Source organism: Tympanuchus pallidicinctus, unplaced genomic scaffold (genome assembly GCF_026119805.1).
Source record: "Tympanuchus pallidicinctus isolate F22 unplaced genomic scaffold, pur_lepc_1.0 scaffold3, whole genome shotgun sequence".
In the NCBI taxonomy this organism is placed as follows: Eukaryota; Metazoa; Chordata; class Aves; order Galliformes; family Phasianidae; genus Tympanuchus; species Tympanuchus pallidicinctus.
This window is the reverse complement of record NW_026294747.1, coordinates 74,137,029-74,161,829: the sequence shown is the minus strand read 5'-3', so window position 1 is coordinate 74,161,829 and position 24,801 is coordinate 74,137,029. Positions and strand designations below refer to the sequence as shown.

At 41.9% G+C, this 24,801-nt stretch overlaps 2 protein-coding genes and 1 long non-coding RNA gene across 17 annotated transcripts in view; 2 read left to right on the top strand and 1 right to left on the bottom strand.

The window, feature by feature from the left end:
- The first annotated feature begins 410 nt into the window (after positions 1-410).
- On the top strand, positions 411-2,694 carry LOC128085347 (uncharacterized). The gene is made up of 2 exons (XR_008208918.1): positions 411-524; positions 1,240-2,694. It is a non-coding gene; the product is annotated as an uncharacterized LOC128085347 (long non-coding RNA).
- On the bottom strand, positions 1,072-8,540 carry LOC128085344 (microtubule nucleation factor SSNA1-like). Of its 11 annotated transcripts, none has more exons than XR_008208913.1 (4): positions 6,384-7,181; positions 3,532-4,565; positions 2,510-3,080; positions 1,072-1,488 (listed from the first exon to the last, which is right to left on the bottom strand). XR_008208913.1 is itself a non-coding variant. In XM_052692547.1 (3 exons), exon 2 carries the CDS (start codon positions 6,769-6,771, stop codon positions 6,427-6,429), a length of 345 nt encoding a protein of 114 aa, XP_052548507.1. In that variant the 5' UTR covers positions 6,772-6,833; positions 8,083-8,540; the 3' UTR covers positions 3,356-4,565; positions 6,384-6,426. The 11 variants fall into 11 exon arrangements, 7 of the variants coding, with proteins under 7 accessions (XP_052548507.1, XP_052548502.1, XP_052548505.1 ...); XR_008208914.1 differs by having other exon boundaries at positions 2,510-2,912; XR_008208915.1 differs by having other exon boundaries at positions 2,510-2,646.
- A 63-nt stretch (positions 8,541-8,603) lies between these two features.
- Positions 8,604-24,801, top strand: part of WAC (WW domain containing adaptor with coiled-coil) — a 53,336-nt gene continuing 37,138 nt past the window's right edge. The window contains exons 1-3 of one of the 5 annotated variants that reach the window (XM_052692539.1): positions 8,604-8,751; positions 8,876-8,912; positions 10,320-10,515. In XM_052692539.1, the coding sequence (XP_052548499.1) occupies positions 8,711-8,751; positions 8,876-8,912; positions 10,320-10,515 (274 nt within the window). In that variant the 5' untranslated portion in view covers positions 8,604-8,710. The remainder of the gene's footprint in view (positions 8,752-8,875; positions 8,913-10,319; positions 10,516-24,801) is intronic. The other 4 variants (XM_052692540.1, XM_052692537.1, XM_052692536.1 and 1 more) reach the window with 4 other exon arrangements.

The following is a 24,801-nucleotide window of genomic DNA, read 5'->3' as shown; positions in this document are numbered from 1 at the left end:
TCAGAAATTCCTTAAACAATGTTGGTACAAACACCTGGTGGTCTTACATAGATCAACAGAAGGCATTGAGTAGCTTGTTGAACATCAGAAAGACAGCAGGATCTATAAAGACAAGATATCTGAACAAGATTAGAGTTGTGAAAGTAGTCAATGAACAGCGACTGGCAAGTCTGTGTGTTCTGTGACCCACCTCCTACGGTCAGCTCCCAAAGTCTAAGAGCAGGGACTGGAGAAGGAAGCACTGAGAAGTGTGAGAAGCTGCTCTGGAACAGGGGTGGTTTGTCACACTGGATGTATCCATGGAGAAGTGAGTAATGCTTAAATATCATCATGGCACTGCATACTACATGAAATAATAGCAAAAAGCATGTCCTTGTTCTGTTCTTTCTGTCCTTCCCTCTACTACACAGGTTGAGAATGTATAATCCTACGTCAAACACCAGGCAGAAGGCGCGGCTCTGACAATCCAGTGACTTCTGAGTGCACAAGATATCATCAGCATCCACACTGCTGTGTTTGCCAGGGTAAGGTAACCCTTGCTGAGCCCAGCACTGCAGCAGATGCACTGCTTTCAGCTAGACCTGCACTCCTGCTTCTAAAGCTAACTTGGTTTGATCAGATACTACATTCCTTGTGACTGTCAGCACAGACTGGGTTTGCTCTTTTTCAGCTTGCTTTATGAAGTGTGACTTACAACCACTTACTTTGAATCACCCCACAACCCTTTATGATGAGCTGCCCACGCTCCTCAGGGTGAGGCATCTCTTCCTTTAAAGCCAGTAACTATTCTTGATGAAGGACCTATATTTAATGGGAAGACCCTCAGGTTTGTCCATTTCAGCAAGCATTCCCCTTAGAACTGCACAGTAAGCAGCACAAATCTCTAGCAGGATTTCTGCAACTGGGCAACTGTATAAACAAATGAAGAATTATTGCTGCTTCCTTTGTTTTTTAAACATCTGACTTCTAATACAGTTCAGCTCTGAATAATAATTACATAAAAATGCATCACAAGAGCCCAACTATCATGCTGGTTTTCATCTCAAGCACTTTGACTGTGCAAGAAAAAAAGAGGCTTTAAACAATTTAAAGCATGCAGAATACAAAAAAAAAAAAAAAAAAGATTTTGTCTCTGGAAGAGAGATTCATAATCACATCTGATCAGAATACGTCTCTTGTATCAGGAGGTTCATAAAAATAAAACAGCAAAAATAACACTACAAATAGGAATTTGTATAGACAGCAAGGTGACTTCCCGTGCCTTGGGGTGAGACGTGCCAGAGAAACCGAAGCTCCTGCATCCAGCGGTGGAACCGTGATCAGTCACACCTCCAGAGGGCGATGGTCCGGCTGCTCTGCTCCTCTGCTCAGGCGTGGTGAGTTTGACACCGTGATTTTCAATGCTACAGCTAAAGGAGATTTTCAAGTCCGTACAGAGATCTTGTCGAATTTGCTGTAGCGGTAGCTGCGGTGTGCCTGTAGCCCTGTCTTGCAGAAACAGACCAAACGTACAGATTGTACCACCCCACGAGATCTTGTGAGACTACTTTTGAAACTGTTACAAAAATGAAGCTGCTTTTTACGGGCCTTTACCCCTTATAAAAATCACATTTTTGTAACATCAAACCAAACACCTCATTCCTTTCAGCACAAATCCCATCAGATCAAGCTATGAAACAATATATAAACCCCTCTTCTGCAAGCTTGAACCTCTCCATCACATTGCTTTACCAGCTAAATGTGTCCCCTGCACACATCTGGCTTTTAGATAAAGGGGGATACTGCATGAAACTTTATCTGAAAACCAACTGAGAAATACAATAATCAAGTAACATAATGAGACCACAGAATTAAATACAGATTTATAAAGCAGTAAGGAGCAAGGAGCAAACTAAGTGCTTCCAGTTTTAAAAAAAGGTATAAAGCAGTTGCTATAAGTGGTACACAAAACAGCTAATTGAGCCCTTTGATTTTAGGAAAACCTGCATATCCATGCATCAATTAACTTAAAAAAGCAACCAAATCAATATTGAACCGTCTATTCATCCTCACTCACAAGAAGAAAAACCTTATAAAAATATTAAGTATAGTAATATTAAGTAAGTATAAAAATATTATTTATCTACTTCATATATAAAAATCCAAGAGCTCAGGATCTACTCAAGATTAAGGATAATTTCAGCCACTGATGCAAACCACATCTTGAAGTTAAGGATAATTTCAGCAACTGCCCCAAGCTACATCTTCTAACTCAAATTTCTTCCAACAAGCAAAATCCTCTAAGGAGTAATAGATACCAGTCTTCTGCACAGAACTCATCTAGAGCATGAATTAACTGTAGACATTCAATCCTTTCACTAACAGTCTTTTGAATACTCCTGTTCCAGCATAAATGTCTTGTTCCAATTTAACATAATCCACCTAATCCATTTGCAGTACGACTCACTTATACCTCAAAAGCTAGATGGAATTGAGACACAGAATTCTGGAATTGCAGTTTAAGACTCACTTGTCTGTTTAGATTACAGGTTGCTTCATCATTTGAACAGACAGTTCTTTGGGCATCTAAAATTCCATCAAGTCTGAGGAAACCTCATGCATTCACCATGTTCAGAATCCAAAAACCTGACATTCCTCAAGATCAATCTGAAAAAAAAGGAAACAGAACACTGAGTGCATCTGATAAACTGACAGGATTTGGGGTTCTTTGTCAGACCCAGCAGTTCACCAATTGCTGTTCCTAGGAGCTACAAACAGTAACAGGCCTGGCAGCACACGTACTCAACAAGCTGCAAGCTCAGGCTTGGGGCTCTCTCACCTTACAGGAAGGCAAAGCATCACCTCTCTCAGGACATTGCTCTGCTCAGACCCTCTGGACAGTGCTCCCAATAGCCTCCTGTTGGAGCTGGTCACTGCAAAGCAGAACACGCCAACTTATTTGGCCAGGAGAATAAAAGTCCAGGAAGAGGAAATATGAGGGAGGCTGTCCTGACTTATGGTCAGCCTCAGTTGATATCCAAAATTGGATTTATTGGGCAGCAGGAACTGCAGGTTATGGCTCACTACAAATACACTTACAGCTGAAACAGAAATGAAGAGGAGGTGAACGTCCATTTCTATCATGCCCTCTTACAATTTATCTTCCCAAACTAGAACTCCTAGTACATCTGTAATTTCTCCTTGCTTTCCACCCCTAAAATTAGCACCCATGCCAGCCCATTCACCCCCATTCCTATAACACAAGTAGAATTTGCATGTGGGGACTGAACAGAAGCATCTCTGCTGCCAGTTATGGACGGTGAGTGACTCGCAGCTCTTCACCCAGTGGTTTGTGTAACCACCTCCACACAGAAAATTACTTTCAACATAGCACCCAGGTTTATTTGGTAACCACCAAACACCACATAGATCATAAACTTAGTTTATTTGGCAGGAGTTAATACTCCAGTGTTTTGAAAAGCCTGTTAATCACTGGAGTTGTATGTGGTAAATACATATTTAAGAAACATTGCTTTAAAAGTGGGAAATCACCTCTCCTCCAGTTCCACACTGTTACTTGCAAGCCAGGTAGAAGAAGCACCATGACGTTAAGTCAGGAAGTGATCCCAGTGCTCTGGATGTATCTCACTGAAGCTTTGAATCAAGCACAGATAAGCATTCCAAAATCTGTGTGTCTTCGTTCAGCAAATAAGGCACAACACACCCAGCACAGCTTCTGATCCAGCACCACAGATCAGTAACACAAACTTTGCCATTACAGCTTCTAGCTTGTAATAGACATGTATCTTACTGGGTGTAACCCTCAAAGCCATATAAAAATTGACAAAATATATATATATATAAAGCCAGGAACAAATATGATGCTTTAGATTTATAGCCAGTCTTATTTCAGGCAAACTTTCCTTTGCAGGCTAACCTTACACAGCTGCTGTCATCTCCACATTACCAGTTCTATTCTAGCAATGCCTTAGTTTGTTTTCTAAATAAACTTAAACTATTAAAGAAAAGCTTTCTATGCCAAGATTTGCAATATACCTAACTTCTGACAAAAAGACAGAACACCCATGCACTTGAAAAAAGCTTTTGACTTCAGTAATAGGATGCACTAAAATAATTTGGGTCAATACAAAATATAAAGGCAGGAGGCATTTTTGAGCTACACTGGTGCACTTCCCAATGACTGCCAGGCTGCAGTCACTTGACAACAGCCCTGGAGATATACTACTATTGCTCTCCATTTATGGATCTGAACTTAAATACATTTCCAAGTATACAGCTGCACTTTGAGGAAATAAAGGTTGTGAAGTACACATCTTTAAAGACTCAATTTTTTTTAAATAGTACTTCTCTGAAGGAGTGGTTAGGCACTGGAATGGACTGCCCAGGGAGGTGGTGGAGTCACCGACCCTGGAGGTGTTCAAGGAATGGTTGGATTCTGTGTTGAGGAACGTGGTTTAGTGAGAACTATTGGTGATAGGTGACTGGTTGGACTGCATGATCCTGAAGGTCTTTTCCAGCCTTGGTGATTCTCTGATTCTGTGATTCCTTTTTTCAGTTTTAGCATCCTAAATAAAGCAAGGAGATACATTTTTATGGCTTATGATTATTTGAAGACAAGCAAACCAATAGTCATTACATATTAGGAATTCACTGCACTGTTATGTCAATTTGTAAACAAACTTTCCATGATATAAGTTTTTTCACGTAGGCAATTTCAAACTCCCTTTTATATAACAAGATTAATCAGTTTACATATGCTTTTTTTTTTTTTTAAAGTCCTTGCTGTTCAGTCCATACTTTTTCTGAGATATCCTATTTTGATATAAACTAATCAGTACTGTGACCAGACTAAGAGGAGAGACACTGCCAAGAGGCATCCCAGCCAAATCACCTTTTTGCTACTAAAAAAGAAACAATGTTTTGGCTTTTGTGTTTCACTTCAATATAAACAAAGCTGTCACGAATACTGTGGCACTGCAACAATAGCAGTACTCCTGAGATCATCTAATTTTATCACCTCAGCATTACTCAGGGGAAGCCGGTGGCAAAGCTATGCAAGTAAATTGTTGATGAGCTCTGTCTCGCTAATCCCCGTAGCATAGCAAACAGGATATAAAATTTGTTTATAATTATTGGTGAAGAGCTATTACTGAAACTATTCATATCTGCACACTCTTTATACCTGTACCTGAGAGACACAGTTATCAAGAAAAGAGATTGCAATTGCATTTCCTCCAATTTAGCGAGTTGTTATGAAGGCTTGATTTAAACATAAAGCTGCTGCTGTAATACATGAATGAGCAGGACAAAATGCATGCACACACGTATTCAGTAAGTACCAGAAATGGAAACAAGACAGAGATTTCTGCTATATTCTTACCTCCTCTCTATTCTCTGACTTTGGTTCTATTTAATCTCACCTACAAGAATGTCTAACAGCTGCATGTTTACTACTAATCTAATTCTGACCCTTCACGTGCATTTATTTCTCTCCATTCCAGGTTGTTCACTATTCTTTCCAGCCTTACTCCAATATTAGTTGGTCCTCATTTATATGGTACAGCTCCCTGCAGCACTGTGCCCTGCAAGGGCATGCCTCCCACTTGCACTCAAATCCATCTCTCACCATAGCATAACTTCTTTCTAATCAAGGCTTTAGAGTACAGCTTCAGAAAATACATAAGCCTGACACAGTCTTACAGTTTAAGCTTTCGTACCCTGCTTAAATCATGTTTTCCTCAAATTATCCCTCCAAAACTCCAGCTAAGAGATGATTGTGAACAGGAGCTGTAAACGTATCACAGATATGACTCCAGGCTCCTTAAGGAGAAGGCTAAATAGCTAATTCCTATTTGGTCCCCAACAGTAAAGCAAGAAGCACTAGTGCCTGAGCTACTTTCATTCACTACAGTGGTCTTCTTTCTAGACATGGATGTAGGGGAAAAGAAAGCATACGGAAGAAAGGCAGCAGGATTTCAGAGAAGCCATGAACACAACTAAAAGAGCAATGGAAAAAAATGCAAGCATTCTGTCCAGATTTAAAGTCATATTCTATCAAACAGGCATTCCACAGTAACCATCCAAAAGCTAACCAGTAAAACATTTTTCCTGTTTTTCAGAAAAGCCTTGAAGCATCACTACATCAAAACCGACAGCCTGAAATCTAGTTCAGTTATGCATCTGCAATATAGTTTTGCAATGATTTAAGAAATTATATAAGATTATTATTAATTTTTCAATAAGAAAACAGTAACTTTATTTCATTTGTTTTATCTACAGTTTTTCTAATGCATTTAAAAATCATTGGAAATGTGGAAAGGTTGGAAGAAAGCCCCCTCAGCTTACACTGGTGTTGTAGGGTTCTGTGCCTGACCACATCTCACCTAGTGGGATTTTAGAATTGCCAAGTCCAGACATTTGACAGCTTCAGGTTACATTACTTTTCAGTTCTGGCGCATGCTTTAAGCTTCCCACTTCCTTCTTCAGGACATTAAGCAAAGTTCTGGAACTATCCAAAATCTTCATGTAAGCAGCTTCAGTTTCAGCAAGAATTTTATCAAGCTCATTTCGTGAAGCTACCTTCTGAGCCAGGTTTTCACACACGCACTCCAACTGTTCATTCAGAACTTGAATTTCATGCTGGAGTTTACTTTTTTCCTCTTCTGCTTGCTGGATCTGTTTGTTCAGCTCCTCTTTTTGCATACACAAGTCTTCAATACACTTGACGAGCTCGTTGTTGTAACCTTGAAGAACAGCTCCCTGCTGCGTCATCCTCTGCTCCTGTCTCTGAGCTCTCCAACGGCTTCCTGAGGACTCCTCTCAGCAGCGGCCTTCTGCACATTAACACAAAAACAGAAAGAAAAAATATGTAATAAGAGTTTTTGCTATGCTACGTTTAAACACATAGAGTCACAGGGAAAGATGCGCTACTACAAGCCAGCAGGACAGTTCTGAGGTGTGCTGTATCGCTTCTCTTATCAGAAAGGAGGCAGGACAAGATTCGGGCTTCACATCGTAGTATGGTTTGGGTTGGAAGGGTCCTTAAAGACTATCAGTGCCAAACCCCTGCCATGGGCAGGGCTCCCACCCAGCAGCTGAGGCTGCCAAGAGCCACATCCAACCCGGCCGTGAGTACCTCTAGGGACGGGGCACTCACAGCTTCTTTGGCAGCAGCGCCAGGGCCTCACCCCTCTCTCAGTGAAAAATTTTCTTGACATCTAATATGAATCTCCCCTCTTCTAGCTGAAAATTATTCTTCCTTGTCCTATCATTGCCTATCCGTGTAAAGAGCTTACTTCCCTCCCATTCTCAAGCTCCTTCAAGCATTGGAAAGCCCCTATCAGATTTCCCTAGAGCTTTCTCTTCCCCAGGGCGAATAGCCCCAGCTCCCTCAGCCTTTCTCTACAGGCGATCCTGTGGCCTCCTCCGGACCCGCTCCAACAGTCCCGCATTCTTCCCACGCCGTGCCCCGAGCCAGGCGCAGCGCTCCCGCCGAGCCCCACCGGCTGTACACGTGCACCGCCGCTGGACCCGGCCCGGCGAAGTCACGTGACCGCGGGGTCCCGCCGGCCCTCAGCGCCCCTCACTCTCACCCGCTCCCCCCACGCGCGAGGCGGCCGAGTCCCGCCGCCGCCTCGGGAGGAATTGCGAGGGAAGGCGAGAGGCGGCCCGGCCCGCCAGCTCCCAAGGGACATTTTAACAACCTCTCCCTGCCGAGCGCCTCTCGCGCAGCCCGACGTACACAAAATGGCTCCTGCCTATACATCAAGGCGCCGGGCGGAAGGGGAGGGGGGGAGGCGAGGGGAGACCTTCCCTTTCCTATCCCCCCTCCGCCCTCACCGCTCCTCTCGCGGCCCCCCCCCCCCCGTCACCCCCACCTGCCTGGCGCTGCCGCCCGCTCGGCTCGCACCGGCCGCCCAGCCGCGGGGCTCCCCTCGCACGGCCCGCTCGCAGCGCGGCCCCCGTACGCTCCCCTCGGCCGATCGGCCGCGCCCCGCCAACAGCCGCGCCGAGCGGGAGCGCTGCCGAGCCGCGGGGCGAGGGGTCACGGAAATAGCCGAACGGTTCCGAAGGCGGCGTCACCCTGACGGGAGCGTGAAAGCTTCTCTACGGAAATAACCGATGTTTTCCGAAGACAGGTAGCGTTCGGGAGAGGAGGACGAGGCGGGCCGGCCGGCCGGAGGGGGGAGGAAGGGGGAAGAGTTACGGAACAAGCCGACGTTTGCCGAAGGGAGAGACTGAAGGGCGTTGGGCTCGGCGGAGACGGCCGATGTTTGCCGAAGGCAGAGTCGCCCGAGAGCAAAGGGGACAGAGGGGACGGAGCGCGTCGGAAAGAGCCGAAAAGAGCCGACGTTAACCGAGCGCGGCGTCGCCCGAGTTTCCCGGATGTAGTTGGAGGAGCGGCGGCGGCGGCGGGCGCAGCGGGGGGAGGAGGCGGCTGCGGCGGCAGCGACGGAGTCCGCGCTCCCGGAGCGCCTCAGCGGGGCCGAACTGCCGGCGTCTCCCCTCAGGCTGCGCGCGGCGGAGATGGGCCCGTGAGCGCCGCTCCCAGCCCAGCTGCCGAGCCGCCCCCTCCCTCCCTGCCCCCTCCCTGCCCCCGGTCGGCGGCGAGGCGGAGCGCCGCTCCCCTCCTCCCCCCTCGGCGCCCGTGGCCCGGCCGCGGCCGTCCCTTCCTGGTCCCCTCACACTCACACACACAGGCCGGGCATTGATGGTAATGTATGCGAGGAAACAGCAGAGACTCAGTGATGGGTAAATCCCCTCCTCGGCCCCGCGGCTCTCCCCCCGCCTCCGCCATGTTTGGGCCCCTTCCCGGCGGCCGGTAACGGCCCTCGCTAACGCCTCTCTCTCTCTCTTTCTCTCGCCTTCTCCGCAGCTGTCACGACCGCAGGGGGGACTCGCAGCCCTACCAGGTACCGTCGCGCCGGCCGCTAGGCCCGGGAGGAGGAGCGGGGCAGGGCAGGGAAGGGAAGGGGGGGGGAGCTACTCCGGCCCAGGCTTCGGCCGCCGCCGCAGGCCGCGCTGCCCCGCGCGGCTTCTGCCCGGCCCGCGGCGCCTTCTCGGGCACCGGGGGGGGGGAAAGGGGGCGAGGCGGCGGCCCGCAGCCGGGAGAACGGGGCCGCCGCGCCGCTGCGAGGGCCAGGCCGGGAGGAGAGGCCTAGTGCGGGGCCGGGGCCTAGCCGCCGGGAGGTGCGAGCCCAGGGGCGGGAGAGCGCGGCGGGGTCACGAGCGGAGGAGCCGAGAGCCGGGGGGAGGCGAACGTTTTTCTCCTAAAAACAAAAGGAGGCTTGTTCGCCCCCCGCCCCCCTCCCCGAGGCCCTTCTCCCCAAAAGTGCCGCTGCAGGCTGTAACCTGAGCAGGGCACGATTTTAGACCCTGAACTGGGGTTGCCGGTAAGGCTTCCTTTCTACAGTTGCCAGCTGCTAGGTGTGTTCAAAAACATCAGATCATCCAGCTTTTGGCAATAACTTCACTTTAAGTACAACGAATCCCATCATCTTCTGCCTTGTCTGTGGAAAAAAAAGAAATTATACCCTGAGGAGGGTGTGAGTCTGGGGAACGCCGTGTGTTGTGACACTGCTCTTCTTAGGGCACGTAACTGAACCGTTTTATTACATTTCTGAGTATTTCTCTCACTGTGAAGTGTCATCTGACAGTCCAAGGCAGCTGTCAGTGACAGTTCACGTAATGTAAACAGTTGCCACTCAGAAGCTCGCTCTGCAAAACTGAGCAGGTCAAGGAGAGACAGAACATGTTTTGGTAAAAGTTCCCAAATGAATTGTCACATTACATGTTTGTCCCCTTACATCCCCACAGAAATTCTAGATTTTTATCGTATCTGTTGTGGGTTTGCTAGTACTGAAGTCTGTCTGCAGAAGCTTAAGGTAGAGGCTAAAGGAAGTGGTCTTCATTACAGTATGGATATTTACAGTTTAATCTGATTAAATGTAACTTTCTGTTTATTTCTTTGATACCAGCTGCACTTGTGCTTATTTTAAGTGCCAGAAGTATTGTGGCCCACTTACTGCTTAAAGTTTGCAATCCCTCACTGAAACAAAAAGAAATTAGGCTCATTTTAACAGCAAATGTTACGTTAGATGTCGTGGTGGGAGCAAATGGTTTTGTCCTAATTACAGAACTTGTTGCTTTAATGTAGGTAATTAAAATTAGGAGGACTAATGGTGGTTGTTTAAATGGGAAATGAAAATTAATTACTTCAAAAAGTATCTTGGAAAAAAGATCTAAAATTTATGACTGATGTTAGAACGTTCATTCTCTAACTTTAATGAAAATGCCTGTTCTCTTGTGATCTGTTTCAGGCTCTTAAGTACTCATCCAAGAGTCACCCAAGTGGTGGTGATCATCGTCATGACAAGATGCGAGACACCACAGATCCTTCACCACCAAATAAAATGTTGCGGCGCTCTGATAGCCCTGAAAACAAATACGGTGACAACACAGGGCACAGTAAAGCAAAAAGTGTGCATACTCACAGAGTTAGAGAGAGGGATGGTGGTGAGTTATCTTTAATTAACCTTTATTTAAGCAATTACTGCTTTCTCATAGAATTAAACAGTTGTTACTCAGGTGAAGGGAGCATTGCGCTAAGCGATGTTCTTTGGTGCTTGGAAGACTACAGTGAAACCAAGAACCATGTTTCCTTGGACGTAGGCATTGTAACACCTGTTAGCTGTCTTATTTTTGCAGGTATGATAGTTCTTATTTAAACTACGAAGGTTAAATTCACTTCTTTTTTTTAAATTATCATATCTGACTTATTTCAGACATACTGCAACATACAATAAGGTGAAACCATATTCTAGATTTTTCACTAGTATTGGCAGTCTTAGAGGCTGAAATTGTTGGTTTTTAAACACTGTAAAGTGTTTAATAATTTAATTTTTTTAAATTTTTTAAATTATTTCGTGTTCCTGTAAAGTTCTGTGCTTCATAGAATGCACATTGTAAAATGATGAAAAAGCTTTGTATCTAGTTCTAGTTGCTGTGTAGAACTCCTAGCAATTTTAAAATCAAAGACAGCACTTAGTACAGTATCTCTTGGCAGAAGCTTAGTCAGGTAGCCTCCTGTCTTTTTACACTGTAATTTAAATGATAATAGCATGCTCAGAAGTTTTAAGATGATGTTATTTTCTGCTCCTACCTCCTAGAAACACCTAGGAGTAAGGTTTTCCTTTTAATAAAAGGTAGTAACAGCTGGAGGTTTGAAAGGCTTGTTACTGACTGAATTTGGAAGCCTGTTTTGTAAGTATTGTTCTTTGTATTGTGTTATAAAGTATTCAGGTAGAGAACTTGAGACAAAGAAGCACTGATAAAAGTTCTACATAAAGTTAAGAACCTGTGATGTCCAGATGTATTTATTGCTGCTGTATGGTTACTTGTTAAAGTAACAAAGAAAATACCTTTGTCTCCTTTAGAGTGTATTGGTTCCATACCACATGTACATTTATGGTGCTCGACTGTTCTAACAGTTCTTACGTTTTCCCACATTTGGGGATTAATAGTAGACTGCTGATAATCAGATGTTACTTTGTAGAAGGTTTGCAAAGACTGGCAGCATTTCTTAGTATGTTGGTTTTCGTTATGTTTGCACATACTTGTAAACACTGTAATCTCAGAATGAAATGCATGTGGCAAACTGTTAGACTGCTATTCCACATTACTTTCCAAGGCACAAAAGTGCCTTCTCTTCCTTGCTTGCCTGTCCAAAGGTACTTGTCCTACCTCCTCCTTTAATTCTGCTGAGTTCTGGTGCAGTCAGTAACCCGATTTCAGTGAAGCTACATTTAGTGGAGTTATGCATATATGAGAACATTTGGAGGATGAGGCTCTGTGTGGGGAGCATATTCGCTTATTTTAGTACTAAAATTGTTTCTGAGGGTAGAAACAGATTCTAAAGCTCTCACTGACTCTGGACTGGTGAGTGATCTGAGGTGTGGATGTAGACAGTAATGATGGAGGAAAAGCAATTATTTGTACTTTTGTAAGTGTAAGGAACCCTGTCCCACTGCTGTTAATACAGTGAAAAATGTACTTTATTCTATCTGAATGTGGACTTGTCTAAATTATATGTCAGTGGACTAGGAGAAAGAGATAGTCTTAAACAGTTTGAAGGAAGTTGCTGATTTTGAAGGAGCATCTACATTATTCTGTATTGACAATGAGGTGATTTTTCTTGTGTGTGTGTTATTAATAAGGTTACTTTGGTGCCTGTTTCAGTGTTTTAGCACATACTCAAAACAACTAAAGTTAAGTACTGTGTATTACTGAACCAAAGCTGGGCAGATGTGAGCCAAAAGAATGCCAGCTTTGTCTTCCAGAGTAACTCCTTGCAAGTTTGAAGCTGTTGCATCTTATTTTCTGTGTCCCACTAAGGTTTACTGAATCTCTCTGTCAGTGTGAATTAAAGGTAGGTGTCAGAATGTAGGTGAATATGGACACTTACACGTTGCTGATACCCAAAGGCACAATCTAATAGTTTGCAGTGTTCTCTCTCAAATTACTCGGAGGTACTATTTTGTTTTGTTTTGTAATATTCCCTCAGTTTTGCACGTACAGATGTACCTTGGTGGAAATAACAAAAATCTTACTGTGTTTAAATGAGTAGATATCAAGGAAAAAAAAAGAATGCTAGTTTTCATCACAGTTGTACTTGGTTTTGTCAACACTTTGCAGTGACTTCTGGGGGGAAAAAATAGGTTTGTTTTTTTTTGTAATTGCTGTAGGCTTCATTATTTTAAAATGAGTAGTGCTTGATTTGGGGCTATTACAAAGGCATTACTGCCTTCCTGTGATCTAGCTGAACTTAGCAAAACAAACCTCATTGAAAAATCTCCAGTAATGATTTTCCCAGTCTTCACTGAAGCCCCAAATAAGCAATCTTTTTTTTTTTTTATCCCTTAGAAATCAATTCAGAAATATGGGGTATTACTGCTGCATGTAAATATGAATTAACCTGATCTGTTCCCTTTCAAGTTAGTGTTAAAGAAAGCACTCTTAGTATCACCAGTACTAAATTTTGCTCTGGAGTGATACGAAAAGATCCAGCGTGCTGATGGGTGCTGGGGACTCATTTAGTCTTGATTGACTCTCTTTTTTGTGGTAAGGACAGAAAGGGCTGACCCTTGTTTGAAGGTGTAAGTGTACCTACAACATGAAGGTGCTGTGACTTGACTGGTTTAAAGTGAATAAAGAAATGTTAGAGCCCTGCACTGTGAAAAGCTTTGCTGCCTATATAAAGGTATTTGTTATTGTAGCTTACTGGGAATCTTTTTTTGTTTTGTAGAAATGTATCTGTAAGAAATGTTATTATTAATAATATTGATGATACTATCAATAATAATTATTGATAATTGATTAGTAATTAAGGTTTTAGAACTTGGGCTAAGAGTAGGCCCTCCATACTGACACAGTGCAAGCAAAGCATTGCTTCCTACGTGTTTTCTGTGGAAAGAGAGCACAGAGAGAGACATTAGTTACTCTGAAGAGAGACTTCCAAGTTTATCTTGTATGAATGGTAAAGTACGTGCAAGTTTTTGTCACATCCCTTGTTTTCAAGGAGTGCTTGTAAGTCTAGCGTATCAGAGTGCTGGAGTAACTTTGCTCTTGCTTTCAGGTCCCTGTGCATGAGGATATTATCTGTGTGTGCAAGGGTTTGAAATCTAATGAACAGCCACCCCCTTCTCTGTATCTCTTTTTTCTAGGTCAGCTGCTATAGGCAACGGATGAGTTGTAAGAGATTGGGAGTCTTAGGAGACCAACTCGTGTGAAGTTCCTGAACAGTAACAAACAGGGAGTTACAGCTGGCATTGTTTACAGGGAGTGGAGCTATGAAGGGCCTTGTGAATGTAGAAGAGTGTTTCCATTAAAGAGAGGAGGGAAGTACAAAGACTTTAACGTTATAGTGCCCAGGGGTGGTAGATGATCTTTGTAAGTCTTTTCAAAGGTATAAATGAGGTAGTGATAATGTTGGAAGTACAGAAAAGAAAAAGGAAAGCGCTCGGATATGTAGGGTAGCTTTGGGAATGCTGTGAGGGGGGAGGTGTGAGTGTACGTATATCACTTAGGAGTAAAAACAAAAAGGTGGACTTCAGAGTTTTTGTTTTGTTTTTAAAATGATATTTCTTCTGACTTAAAGGTTTATGTGCCAGGATGACCAACAAGTGATAGCAAAGAGGTGTAGCAAAACTTAGTCCAAATAAAAATAATGTAGTTCAGTTGATTGATGTACGCAGATGTTCCTTACGGTGCAAATACTGTGCATTTTTCCACATTTATCATTAGGAGACTTCAAAATAAATGGATTCTTCATGTTGGGATCTTAATGGATTCTTTAAAAGAAATGGAGAGCATAAGTATACATGACATGATTTTCTTTTTTTGCTGGACTGTATGCTATTTTGTTTTCATGAAATTTGACTGTAATTTGTTATTTAAATTCCAAAATATAACCAAAGTTGAATACTTCTTCTGCACACTTTTTTAATTGGCAATTAAGAATACTCTCAGTAATGGCTCTCTCCGCTCTGTGCTAAGATTCATAATTGTTCTGCTGTCAGAGCCTGTGTGGAACAAAGCATGTGTTCCTAGTTTTAAAGAATTGTTGCTGGGAGCTGGTGTCATGACTTATCCTGCATTGCTTTTAGTGGTTCCTGAAGGAGTCCAGAGTCCTCGCTGCAGAAGGAATGCTCAACAGCTGGATGCAGGAAGTGAACTTTTCTTTCCTGTGTTAGCAACCGTCATGGCAGAGGAGGGCAAGAAGCAAACCGTTGGTTACATTAGCATCATTGTTAATTAGCTGACAGAAATGAATGGCATTAGGGCTGGTGGAAGGGAGTGGAAGCTGCCTGGGCAGCGTGCATTGCAAAGAGGAAATTGAAGGACTGCTGGAAACAGGGAAGCCTGAGAAGAGTGAAACGTAGTGCGGGGCGAAGGCTTGAGGAGGCAGATGGTGCAGATGGTAGCCATTGAGTCAGTGCTCACTGCTATAAATGGTCTGTTACTGTGAAGAAGGTTTCTTCACAGTCACCACTCTCACCTGGGATGAGTAAAGTCTGTGATTCAGATGAGGGTGTGGGTCATCCATGAAACAGGCTTTGAAAACTGCATCCCCAATGTCAGATTCCAGGACTGCTCAAATCTTAAAAGCTTTCTGTTGGATTACAGGAAGAAAAAAAAAGAAAAGAAATGGAAAAAGTACTTTTCTGTTGTTTTCTTTAGGTCTCCAATTTGGAATAAAAGCTTTCTCGTGTATCTCACTAGTAGTAGAACCTTCAATTGGTGATAGTTAATTTTAAGAGTTTGCTATAAAAGTTGGGAAATTATAGGTAATACAGTTGTAGAGAATGGAAAATAGCTTTAGATTTGCTCTGTAAGCTCGACAGAGTTTCTGAAGTGTCTTTATTGGATCAGTTGTATTAGTTTTTTATTATGATTTGGTGGTTAAGGCTTTCTTGTTTTTACTCTGCTGTGAGAATCTCAGAAAAAAATGGGAAAGTGTAATAATAGTGTCACAAATATACCTTGTGTATACACTTCTTTAGTTTTGATGTTCATCATGTTGATGTTCAAAATTACTTTTGAAAACTATCTGCAAAGCTTACTTTTAAAAAGCACAGGATGGAAGGTGCTTTTAGCTTCTTATACTAATAATAGTTGGAAGGAATTGTGCCGTCAAGATGACAGTGTTAAAAGCTGTGACTTTAAAGTATGCATTTAGATGGGTGAAGTGCTCTGTCTTCTGGTGAAATTCAAGTATCTGATGTAGTTTGAAAGAGTAAAGGCAATGTTCTAATGGGAGAGCATCCAAAGTGGAAGTTCCAGCACGTGGCAACAAGTGATGCTGCTCGTTTGCAAGCTGTTGCTGCAGCCACTTCCCAAAATCTGTTGGTATTAGGATCGTGATGCTGGGAATGTTACTTACCATTCTCATTTACTAGTATGTGAAATACAGATCTGTAAATAGATAAATTCAAGGTTTTGCTTTGTGGTTGGTTTGTTTGAAGGAAGATGTATCTCTTAGTGTTGTAAGAACTCATAAACATTTTAGATTGGAAGCGTAATTTGTTTAAGCAATTCTAATAGCTCAACCTGATAAGTTTCTATGTGCAAATTTAGTATTTGGAGAAGAAAAACATTGTCCTTGAACAAGTTTTGTGAAATTTGCATATCCGTGGTGCATTAAAAGCACACTCCCTTGTGATTAGTTTACTTAGCATCGCGCTTTCTGAAGGTTTGTTTCCGGACTGAGTTTGCAGAAGTTACGCAGGCTACTGTCCGAGCTTCTGTACTTCTGGATTGCTTCTGGAGTTGGGAAGCAGCAATGAAAACAGGTAGTCTGATGAGTTGTCTGCTTCCAGGCAACAGTGAAGAGAGTAATTTGTAAATGATGTGGCATTATTTACTGGAATTACTCTGGGCTCTCTAATGGCCCCTGATTAAAGTTAGTTCCTTAATTGCTAGCTGGGACATAACTCCTTTTTCTGAAGAGAAATACTGTTTCTTGACAACTCACATTTTTCTTCCCTGCTGCTTCTATCCTCTCCGTATAGACTATCCAATAAACCTACGTAAGTCAGTGCATTACGCAGAACTTGCAGACAAAGCTCTGCCCTTTTTCTGGCTCAGAGAAGAGATTTCATTGAAATGTGATTTGCCTTCTACACGCTGTCATCTAACTCAGCGTGCTGTAATAACTTTGTGGTGGAAAACAGTAATTCAGGGGCACCGAGCATGCAGCGTTAACTGCTTTTGTTTTTGAAGTCCACTTCTGTACAAATCCCACAGGGCACTTCCTGGGAAAATCTTTAGTCTTGAAGAAGACTGTGTTCCTTGTTAAAGTTCTTCAGTTAAGGGGAAAGAAACCAAAAAGTACTCTTGTTGAAAAGCAGTTCTTAACAGTGATGCTTGTAGTGCTTTTGTTTTGGCTGCAGTTGGTTGCAGTGTAAAAATGAATTTCTGGACTTAAATGTGGCACTGGAAGAAAGTGCCTGCATGCTGTTACGTTGAGGTAGATGATGTCCTGCTAGTGTTTTCTCTTGAATTAGGAAGGATACCAAAACATGGTTGTACTGATCTGCAGATGCTTCTGCTGCAACTTCAGTATTAGAAGATTCAGTTTCCTTTCTTGAAGGCCTTTTGCAGATTGCCTGGAGGTCTGCTGAGAAGTTCTGTTGAGGAGAGATCAATTAAATTGAGTTTGGTGAAATAATACTGGCACTATGTTCAGGTTAATGGGTCTGAAAGAAACACTTCTGTATTCGTTCCTTTTCTCTTGGACAGTACTTGATTTTTCTTCAAACTTGAGAGGTTCAAATGCAAGTTTTAAGATGATTTACACTTTATTTCTGACTAGAAACTGATGAGAAGTGGTGTCTTGGAGCCATATTCAAGAATAATGTCTAGATGGAATGTCTGAATTCCAAGTTAGTGGAAACGGTGGAAAATTGTTGAGTGGATGACTGACAAGAGACCTCATTATTCATTTTTATGCTGTCTGGTAAATGCATGTGGCTTTGACATGATTCCATGCATGTAGCAGCATTACTGTGTGTTAGAAAAGAACGAAAGAAGGTGTTGATTAATACTTGTGTTGATTAGGTCCATTCGGAATAATTAGCTCCTTTTTGTGGCTGTTGTAAAGGGAGGAGTTGAACAGCATGTCAAAGTTCAATGATGGAGTTTTCTGCTATTTTTAAAAACGTTCCTAATTTTGCTTCTGCAGCAGCAGTATTGATGAAATGTAACTTAACTGCTTTGTCATCACTCAGAAAAGGGACATGGTGTGATATGACTCCAAGTGACACAGGCAAGGTACTCGGATATGAACTGTTGGTTTCCAGAGCTGATTTCCTCACCTTAGTGTGTCTCTGGTGTGGCTGGAGTCTTGACAGTGCTTTTTTTTTTTTTTTTTTCCTAAGCTTTTGCTATTGGTATTTTGATATTCAGAAGCTAATTTCTCTCTGATGATTCTTACCAACTGAATTTAAACACACAGATTTTGAATCAAGAAAATATTATTTACTTCATTTACAGACTGAAAACTGAGAACTTATTTCAAAACTGCTTCCAAAAGTGTCATTAAAGATGTTTGTTTGTTTGTTTTTGCTATGTGTGTGGATTTAATCTCATACCTAAATAGAAACATTCTCGTCTCTGAGGAACGGGTGGTAGGATTGTTCATGACTTACCACTAATCCGCAACTGAATGGCAAATAATAACAACTATTCAGTAGTACAGAGCTAGCTAAGTTATGCAAGAGGGAAAATGCTGATTTCTCTGCAACTAAAAGTGGTCTGTTGTGTGAAATGTTACAGGAAGGAGAGTAAGCATTAACAGGAGGAAAACAATTATATACAGCGATGACTCTTAAAAGAGATGTGAAACTCCTGACACAATTAGGAGCATAACTGCTGAGCACAGTGCTAGCCAGAAAGTTACATGATCAGGGGAGGATCGAGCAGGACTAGACAGAGATTGCCTCAATGCTAATGTGACAGCTACTGGAATACAGTCTCTTGGTTTGTTTTTCATAGCTGGAAAAAGAGACTGATGTGGAGATTCTCAGAAAAGAGACAAGGACATGACTGCAACTGATGTTTGGGCATTAGAGGGAGAGAGATGAAGAACTCTCAATTTAGGTACAAAGGAAGCATTTAAGGGTGTATTTAACGAATAATTGCAGAAAAAAGAATTGGAACAATGAAGAGTTCTCTAAGGTCTCAAACAGATGCAAGCACAATCCAGTTCATCTAAGTATTCAGAAAATAGAAAAATTGGCACAATTTTCAGTGTTTTTAGAACCAATTGGAGTAACTTAACCGTAGCAATTTTTGCAGGGCTGGAAGTTTTAAAACTGAATGACTTAGTTTTCTAAGGTTTTTCTACTGCAGAAAGTTGAACTTAGCTGTTCAGAGGTCCATTGGTAGGTAAAACATTAACATGAATATTTGTAGTTTATGTCTTCTGGGCTAGTGGCTTGTTCAAATTAGAATGGATTAAAAATTGTTACTTCACCTCCTGAGTATCCTTCCAGTGGTAGCCTTTTTTTTTCGGGGTGGTTGAACTTGGCTCCTGGAATGTGAGGATTATGAACTTGTGGATATGCTTTGCATTGCACTGTAGGATTTGGTCATAGAGAGTGTGCTCTTTGGAGTGTGGTTCTGAGGTCAAGTGAAACTATGCTAGGTCTGGCAGCATATGCTCAACTTGCCTCACTGCTTCATACGTTTGCCAGATTGGATTTTAGTTTGAGTTGGCCATAACCACAAGCTTCATCCGTTTGAATATTATACAAGTATTGTGAAATGGCTTTTCTGTTGTAGACCTGCAGAATTTGTGTGTGGCAGAACAATTGTAAGATTCTTAAATTTCTTGTCTTCCTTGTCAGAAGAACTTATTGCAGAGAGGCTGACATGCTTGCCTGAATTGCTTTTTGAAGGCCCTTTTATGAGGCCCTTCAGTTTTCCCTCCATGCCATCAAACATATGAATTCAAAATCAAATTTAGCAATATGGAGGTTAAAGAGTAATTGATACATTCTGTAAAGATTTCTGTTTGGGTTAGAGGTAACATAATCATAGAATGGCTTGGGCTGGGAGGGACACCAAGGATTGCCAAGCTCCAACCCCCTGCTGCAGGCAGGGCCGCCAACCTCCAGGTCTGCTACTGGACCAGGCTGCCCAGGGCCACATCCAGCCTGGTCTTGAATACCTCCTGGAGGTGATGCTGCAGATGTGCTGCACTCCTTAAAGTCATCATGTGGAGATCATTCTTTTGCAGAATGACATGAATTTGGAGAATAACTAGAGGTAAATTCATCTTCCCCTCCCATTTAAAAGCTGTTTCAGGTTTATCAAATTCTAGCATTTCCAGTATTTTTTCTTGTTTGCTATGGTTAACTTTTTAAAGTGTACAGAAAATTAAATTAAAACAATTAAGAATCTCTTTTTTTCCTGAATTCTGCTACAAAAGTTTTCACTTGCTAGAAATGTAAGCTGTAAGAAATTCTGTAAGATGGAGTAATGAAGTTACTTCTTGTAACTTGAACGGAATTTTTAAGTCTTTCCTTTAAATGATCAACAGCTTTTGTGTGTGTAAGGTGAGGAAGTGAAGATATGCAATCAGTTATGCAAATTTAACTGTTGCTGTTTCTCCTCTTCATATCAAGTGTGCTGGGTTACCTGCTTGGGTACTTGTCAAGGTCTTTGTGACCCAGTAGGAAACAGAGAAGGCATAGGGTGGTGGCTTGGTGGTGACTTCTGGTTCCTCACTGTCCTGTTTTCTGCTTTCTGCCCTCAGCTTTAGCTTTGAGTGTGGGACATAGAATTGGGCTTAGAGACTGAGAAAGCTACAGGATGAGATGAGAGGCAGCGTAAACCAGGCTACTTCTGTTTATCTTAAGATTCATCATTTTTCTTTAATTATTAAATAAGGCAATACTGAACATCCTTTTTGCATTGGTTTTACTAATATTTTAAATAAATAAAAAAAAAAAGCCTGATCGTGGTTAAATTAGTACAGGTTAGTGCGAAAAATATAAAGGGATTTTGAAGAAACTTCTTTTTTTTATTAGTAATTGAGATGGTTTTTGCCCCTTTTCTTTATCAGTATGTGTTAGATGAGAATAAGAAATGGCAGTGTTCTGATCTTTAAATTGCAGCTGTTATTGTTCGATCAGTCCATACCTTCTGTGCTTTTAGGTAGGTAAGGCTTGAATCAAGACGGATGATTTTTGTGCCTCAGGAAGCTCCTGCCATAAAATCTGTACATGTGAATCCACTACGTTTGATAACCTGAAATTCCTTAATGCTTCTCTAACTTCAGCCCATTGGGAGAACTACCAGAAATGCAGACAGAAAGGACTTGTCTGTGCCTCCTCATGGGCAGGTCAGTAAAACCCAAAATGCTGCCTTGTTTAGTGGGGAAAAACAGAGCTTGCAGCACATTGCCTGTTACATGCCTCACTCAGTACAGGTTCCTACATGGTAGACCCTGAATGGGAAGGGTAAAATCGCATTTGTGATTCAAAAGGAAGAAAATATATTTGTGTGTCATCTTTGTATGTGTTTTTTAATCATCAGTGCTAATGAGCTGCACTTCTTTCTAAACGAGTTTGGCCGTTGCTAAAACGGTACGGTAGCACCTTGGATTTCCTTTTTCTGTATGAAGAGTGTGTGTCAGAGCTGCGCTGTCGTTGTTCCATACAGCTGTTCTGGCAGTGAAGCTTCCTACCAAAGAAAAGAAAACCTTGTGGAAACTGAACGTGCTGGTGAATTTCTGTAGCAACAAAGCACAATTAGATAATACATACAAATGTTGGTTTAAAAAGTGATTTTTAAGTAAGAAAAGGAACCATTTCTGGCCTGTGTCTAGTGAAGTGAGAGCTTTGTGTTTATTCTGTAACTGTATGTAAGGATTTGTGATTTCAGTGGTTTTGGTTTGGGCTCCTGAGCGCTTTAATCTGCTTACTGCAGGAATCTGGGGATCAGGCTTTTTGCTAAAGGAAAACATGGTTTGAATAAAAAATATCCGTAGTAATGGGCGTGTTAATATAGGTTTAGAGGGCAGTGTGTTCAGTTACTACGGAAGCGATCTCAACGTAGGTAAACTCTCACAAAAAATCCCTCCTTCCCCCTTTTCAAACCTGTTACATCTATTGCTTTAAGAAATTCAGTATGTCTAGTAAGACTTTAAAAGTGTATGTTTGCAGAAGATGATATTATTGTAGAAGTCTTATGCACCTTGGAAAGCACTGGGCATGTCAGTCTTTCTCAAAATCTTCTTAAGAAATGATATTTACAGCTGTGTCTCAGTTACACACATGGATTGCTTTCCCTTGGTCTCCTATCTTAAATACTTTTCTGTTTCACGTCCTTCACAAGCAGCAGTTCTTTTCCACTCCTCTCACTGGGTTTGTTACCGAGTTTGTCAGAGTAGCAGAGTTATCAATTATTCATATCTCTATCAGTAGCAAAAGCAGAGAAAGGAAGTCTGTGATCTGCCTTACTCATCTCGCTTGTATTTCAAACATACCTGCTCACTCACAAATGAAAAGGGAAAAATGTGGTGGTTTTGTTGTTTTCCTTGCCTTCATTAAAAAACAGTGCACGTTTGCATAAACACTTCTGTCCAGATGAGGTAACGCACCTTGCCTCATTTCTTCCTATTGTGTTTATTCCGCATGTTTACGTTCCTCTGGATGATGGGAGATTTCATGTCAGGTGTCACCCTTGAGTAACATCAGTGGGTGTGCAGATTCCTCCTAGTTCAGTGTTTTGCTCGCTCAGACGCCTGCTGCTGACAGGTTAACGCGTGTAATTTTCTAATCCTCTCATTTCTTCTGGCAGAATACTGTATTTACCTGATTTGATGTGAGAAATAATTTGATCTTTCAAATTCAAGCGATGTCAAGTGCATCTTTCTGGCAAAACGCTGTGTAAACTTAGGGCTGAAGGCTCTCTGTAATCCTTTGGAGTGTTTACTTGGCTGGGGAAATAAATGAGACACTTGGGCAATCAGATAATCCTAAAATGCATTTTCAGTTTGTGAACGTAACCTGAGCTTTTGCAAAGAGGTCTGTTTCTCTAGCAAAGAGATTCTAGGAAAGCTTAGTTGAATTTTAAGTATGTGTTTAAGAGTTATTTAATTGAAAGATGAAAGAATTGCAATGTAGTGTGCTCCGTATTTTAGGCAACGTGCTTTTATTAAGCTGTGCAGAACATCCAGCCTGACACTGTGGCTATGGATCTATCACACTGAAAGCAGAAGGCTTATGTATATAAAATATGTGTGCATACGTATATGTAAAAAACATTTTTAGGTGGATGCTTGTTATAATTGAATACTGAATGCAACTGTTCTGTGTGCTTATGTTGTTTCTTTTTTTTTTAATGCAGTGTATATTGAACAAGATTTCACTTGAATTTCGCAGATTAGTTTCTGTGTAGCTGCTTTTATGTGTTCTTGGGGATTTTGGAGCCAGTTCTCTGTGTGTATTTTTCTGTCCCAAAGAGTATTTTAGCAGTTTTAAGCAGTCTGATCATCTCTGAACTAAAAAATCCGTGGCCTGTGCTAGGGAGGAGCATAGCTCTAGCAAGTGCTGTGTGACCAGAGTCTGTGTGCCAGCAAGCATGGGTAGTGCAATTTCGTAGTAGGAAACAAAATAAGTCTACATGCATGCTGATTTTCTGAAAGTGAGCCTACTTTTCTTTCTTCTTTCAGAAGAATGCTAGCAACATGTTAACCATAAGAAATAAGGGTAAACAAAAGCTTACAAACTTAAAACGTTGTAATGACTTACTTTTAAAAAGTTGCTTTTTGGCAAATGAGGGCAAAATGTGCGCGAATTTATTTTTATTTTTTTTTAAAGAGTTTGAGCACTGAAGTGTTACTATCAATTCAGCTCACCCTCTTTTTTTCAGAGTGGAGATGGTCAATAGCTTTAACGTTGTAGCAGTGCACTCACTATTGATGAGTGGTACTTACAGCTTCTGAAACCATCAGGAACAATCAGAAATTTTGCCTTTTTAGAGTGAAGGTTTAAGAATATAGGCTTTGTGCACCAACCTGAATTAAGTGGTGCTTTTTTTCTTCTCAACTGTTCCCTTTGTTACTAGTATGAAAAGTGTGGTGTTTTCTGTGTGATCTTCATGGATCATGCATCTGCACCTTAAAACCTTGAACAGATAAATGTTTTTAATGAGATTATTCCAAGTGACGTGGAATCTAACTCTTCCTCAGTTATGTCAGCTTCCCCTGCACGTTAGTGAAGGCGTGGATGGGTTGCAGACTGTCTTCTGTTTACTGAGTGCACCGGGACTGCGAAGATGTCATTCCCTGACATCGGATAGCGCGTGGCTGAGGTGCTGTCAGACTTGTGTTACTAAACTTGATTCTCTTGGGACTGTATTTCAGCACCTTGTTCATAGGAGGGTTGTTTACTTGGGTTTCATGGCAAGGCATTAGAAGGGGAAAATTGAGTCTCTTGTCCTTAAGCTGCGCTGATCCACATTGGAGTTGAGGTATTGTCATCATTAGTTTGTGGTGAGAGTTCAGGCTGTCAGTTGAGCACTTCTCTTGTTTTGCATGTTATTATTAAAACCTCTTCCTGTATGAGGTACTTGCTTGAGGACAGCAGAACCTCTCTTTTGTGCTGTCTTTTACTCTAATAGAGGTAGAAAAGTTTACTGAGCTGTAGTCAAGAATAAAAGCATGGTTTTGCTTTATGCTCAACTACGTGTAATTTCTTCTTAGGGGATTGTTCTTCTCTGAGTAATACAAATGTAATCTGTTAATAAGTGGAGCAGAATTAAAAAGACTTAAAGGTACTGTCATTGGTAATTCTGTGCTGGGATCTTCTGGTGTTGTGAGTTGGAGGGAGCAGGACTCTGAGTTGCTGAAGATCACAGTCCCTTCTCATAAAGGTAAAATGGTCTAACCTGCTTTTTCAACCTGATCAATCTCAAGGTAGCTTAGTGTTAGGACTGATGGTGTTGCTAGCAACTGTCTATATTAATAAACACCCTAAATCCAAAGGGAGGGAAAAATAAATGGAAATACGAGGACTTTGGTATCCACTTACAGTTCTCAGTTTCCTTTAAATTCAACTTGTAGTTTTCAAGTCCTTCAGAAACTCTTGGTTCTTTCCAAGGTGTTCTAACAAAAATTTCAGAAGGTGATTGGATGTTGCTGTATTTTAAGAGAAACGGGCACATTTACTCAAATGTTATTGCATACTGATCATCAGAAATGAATAGTATCTACATTTATTTTACAGATGACTT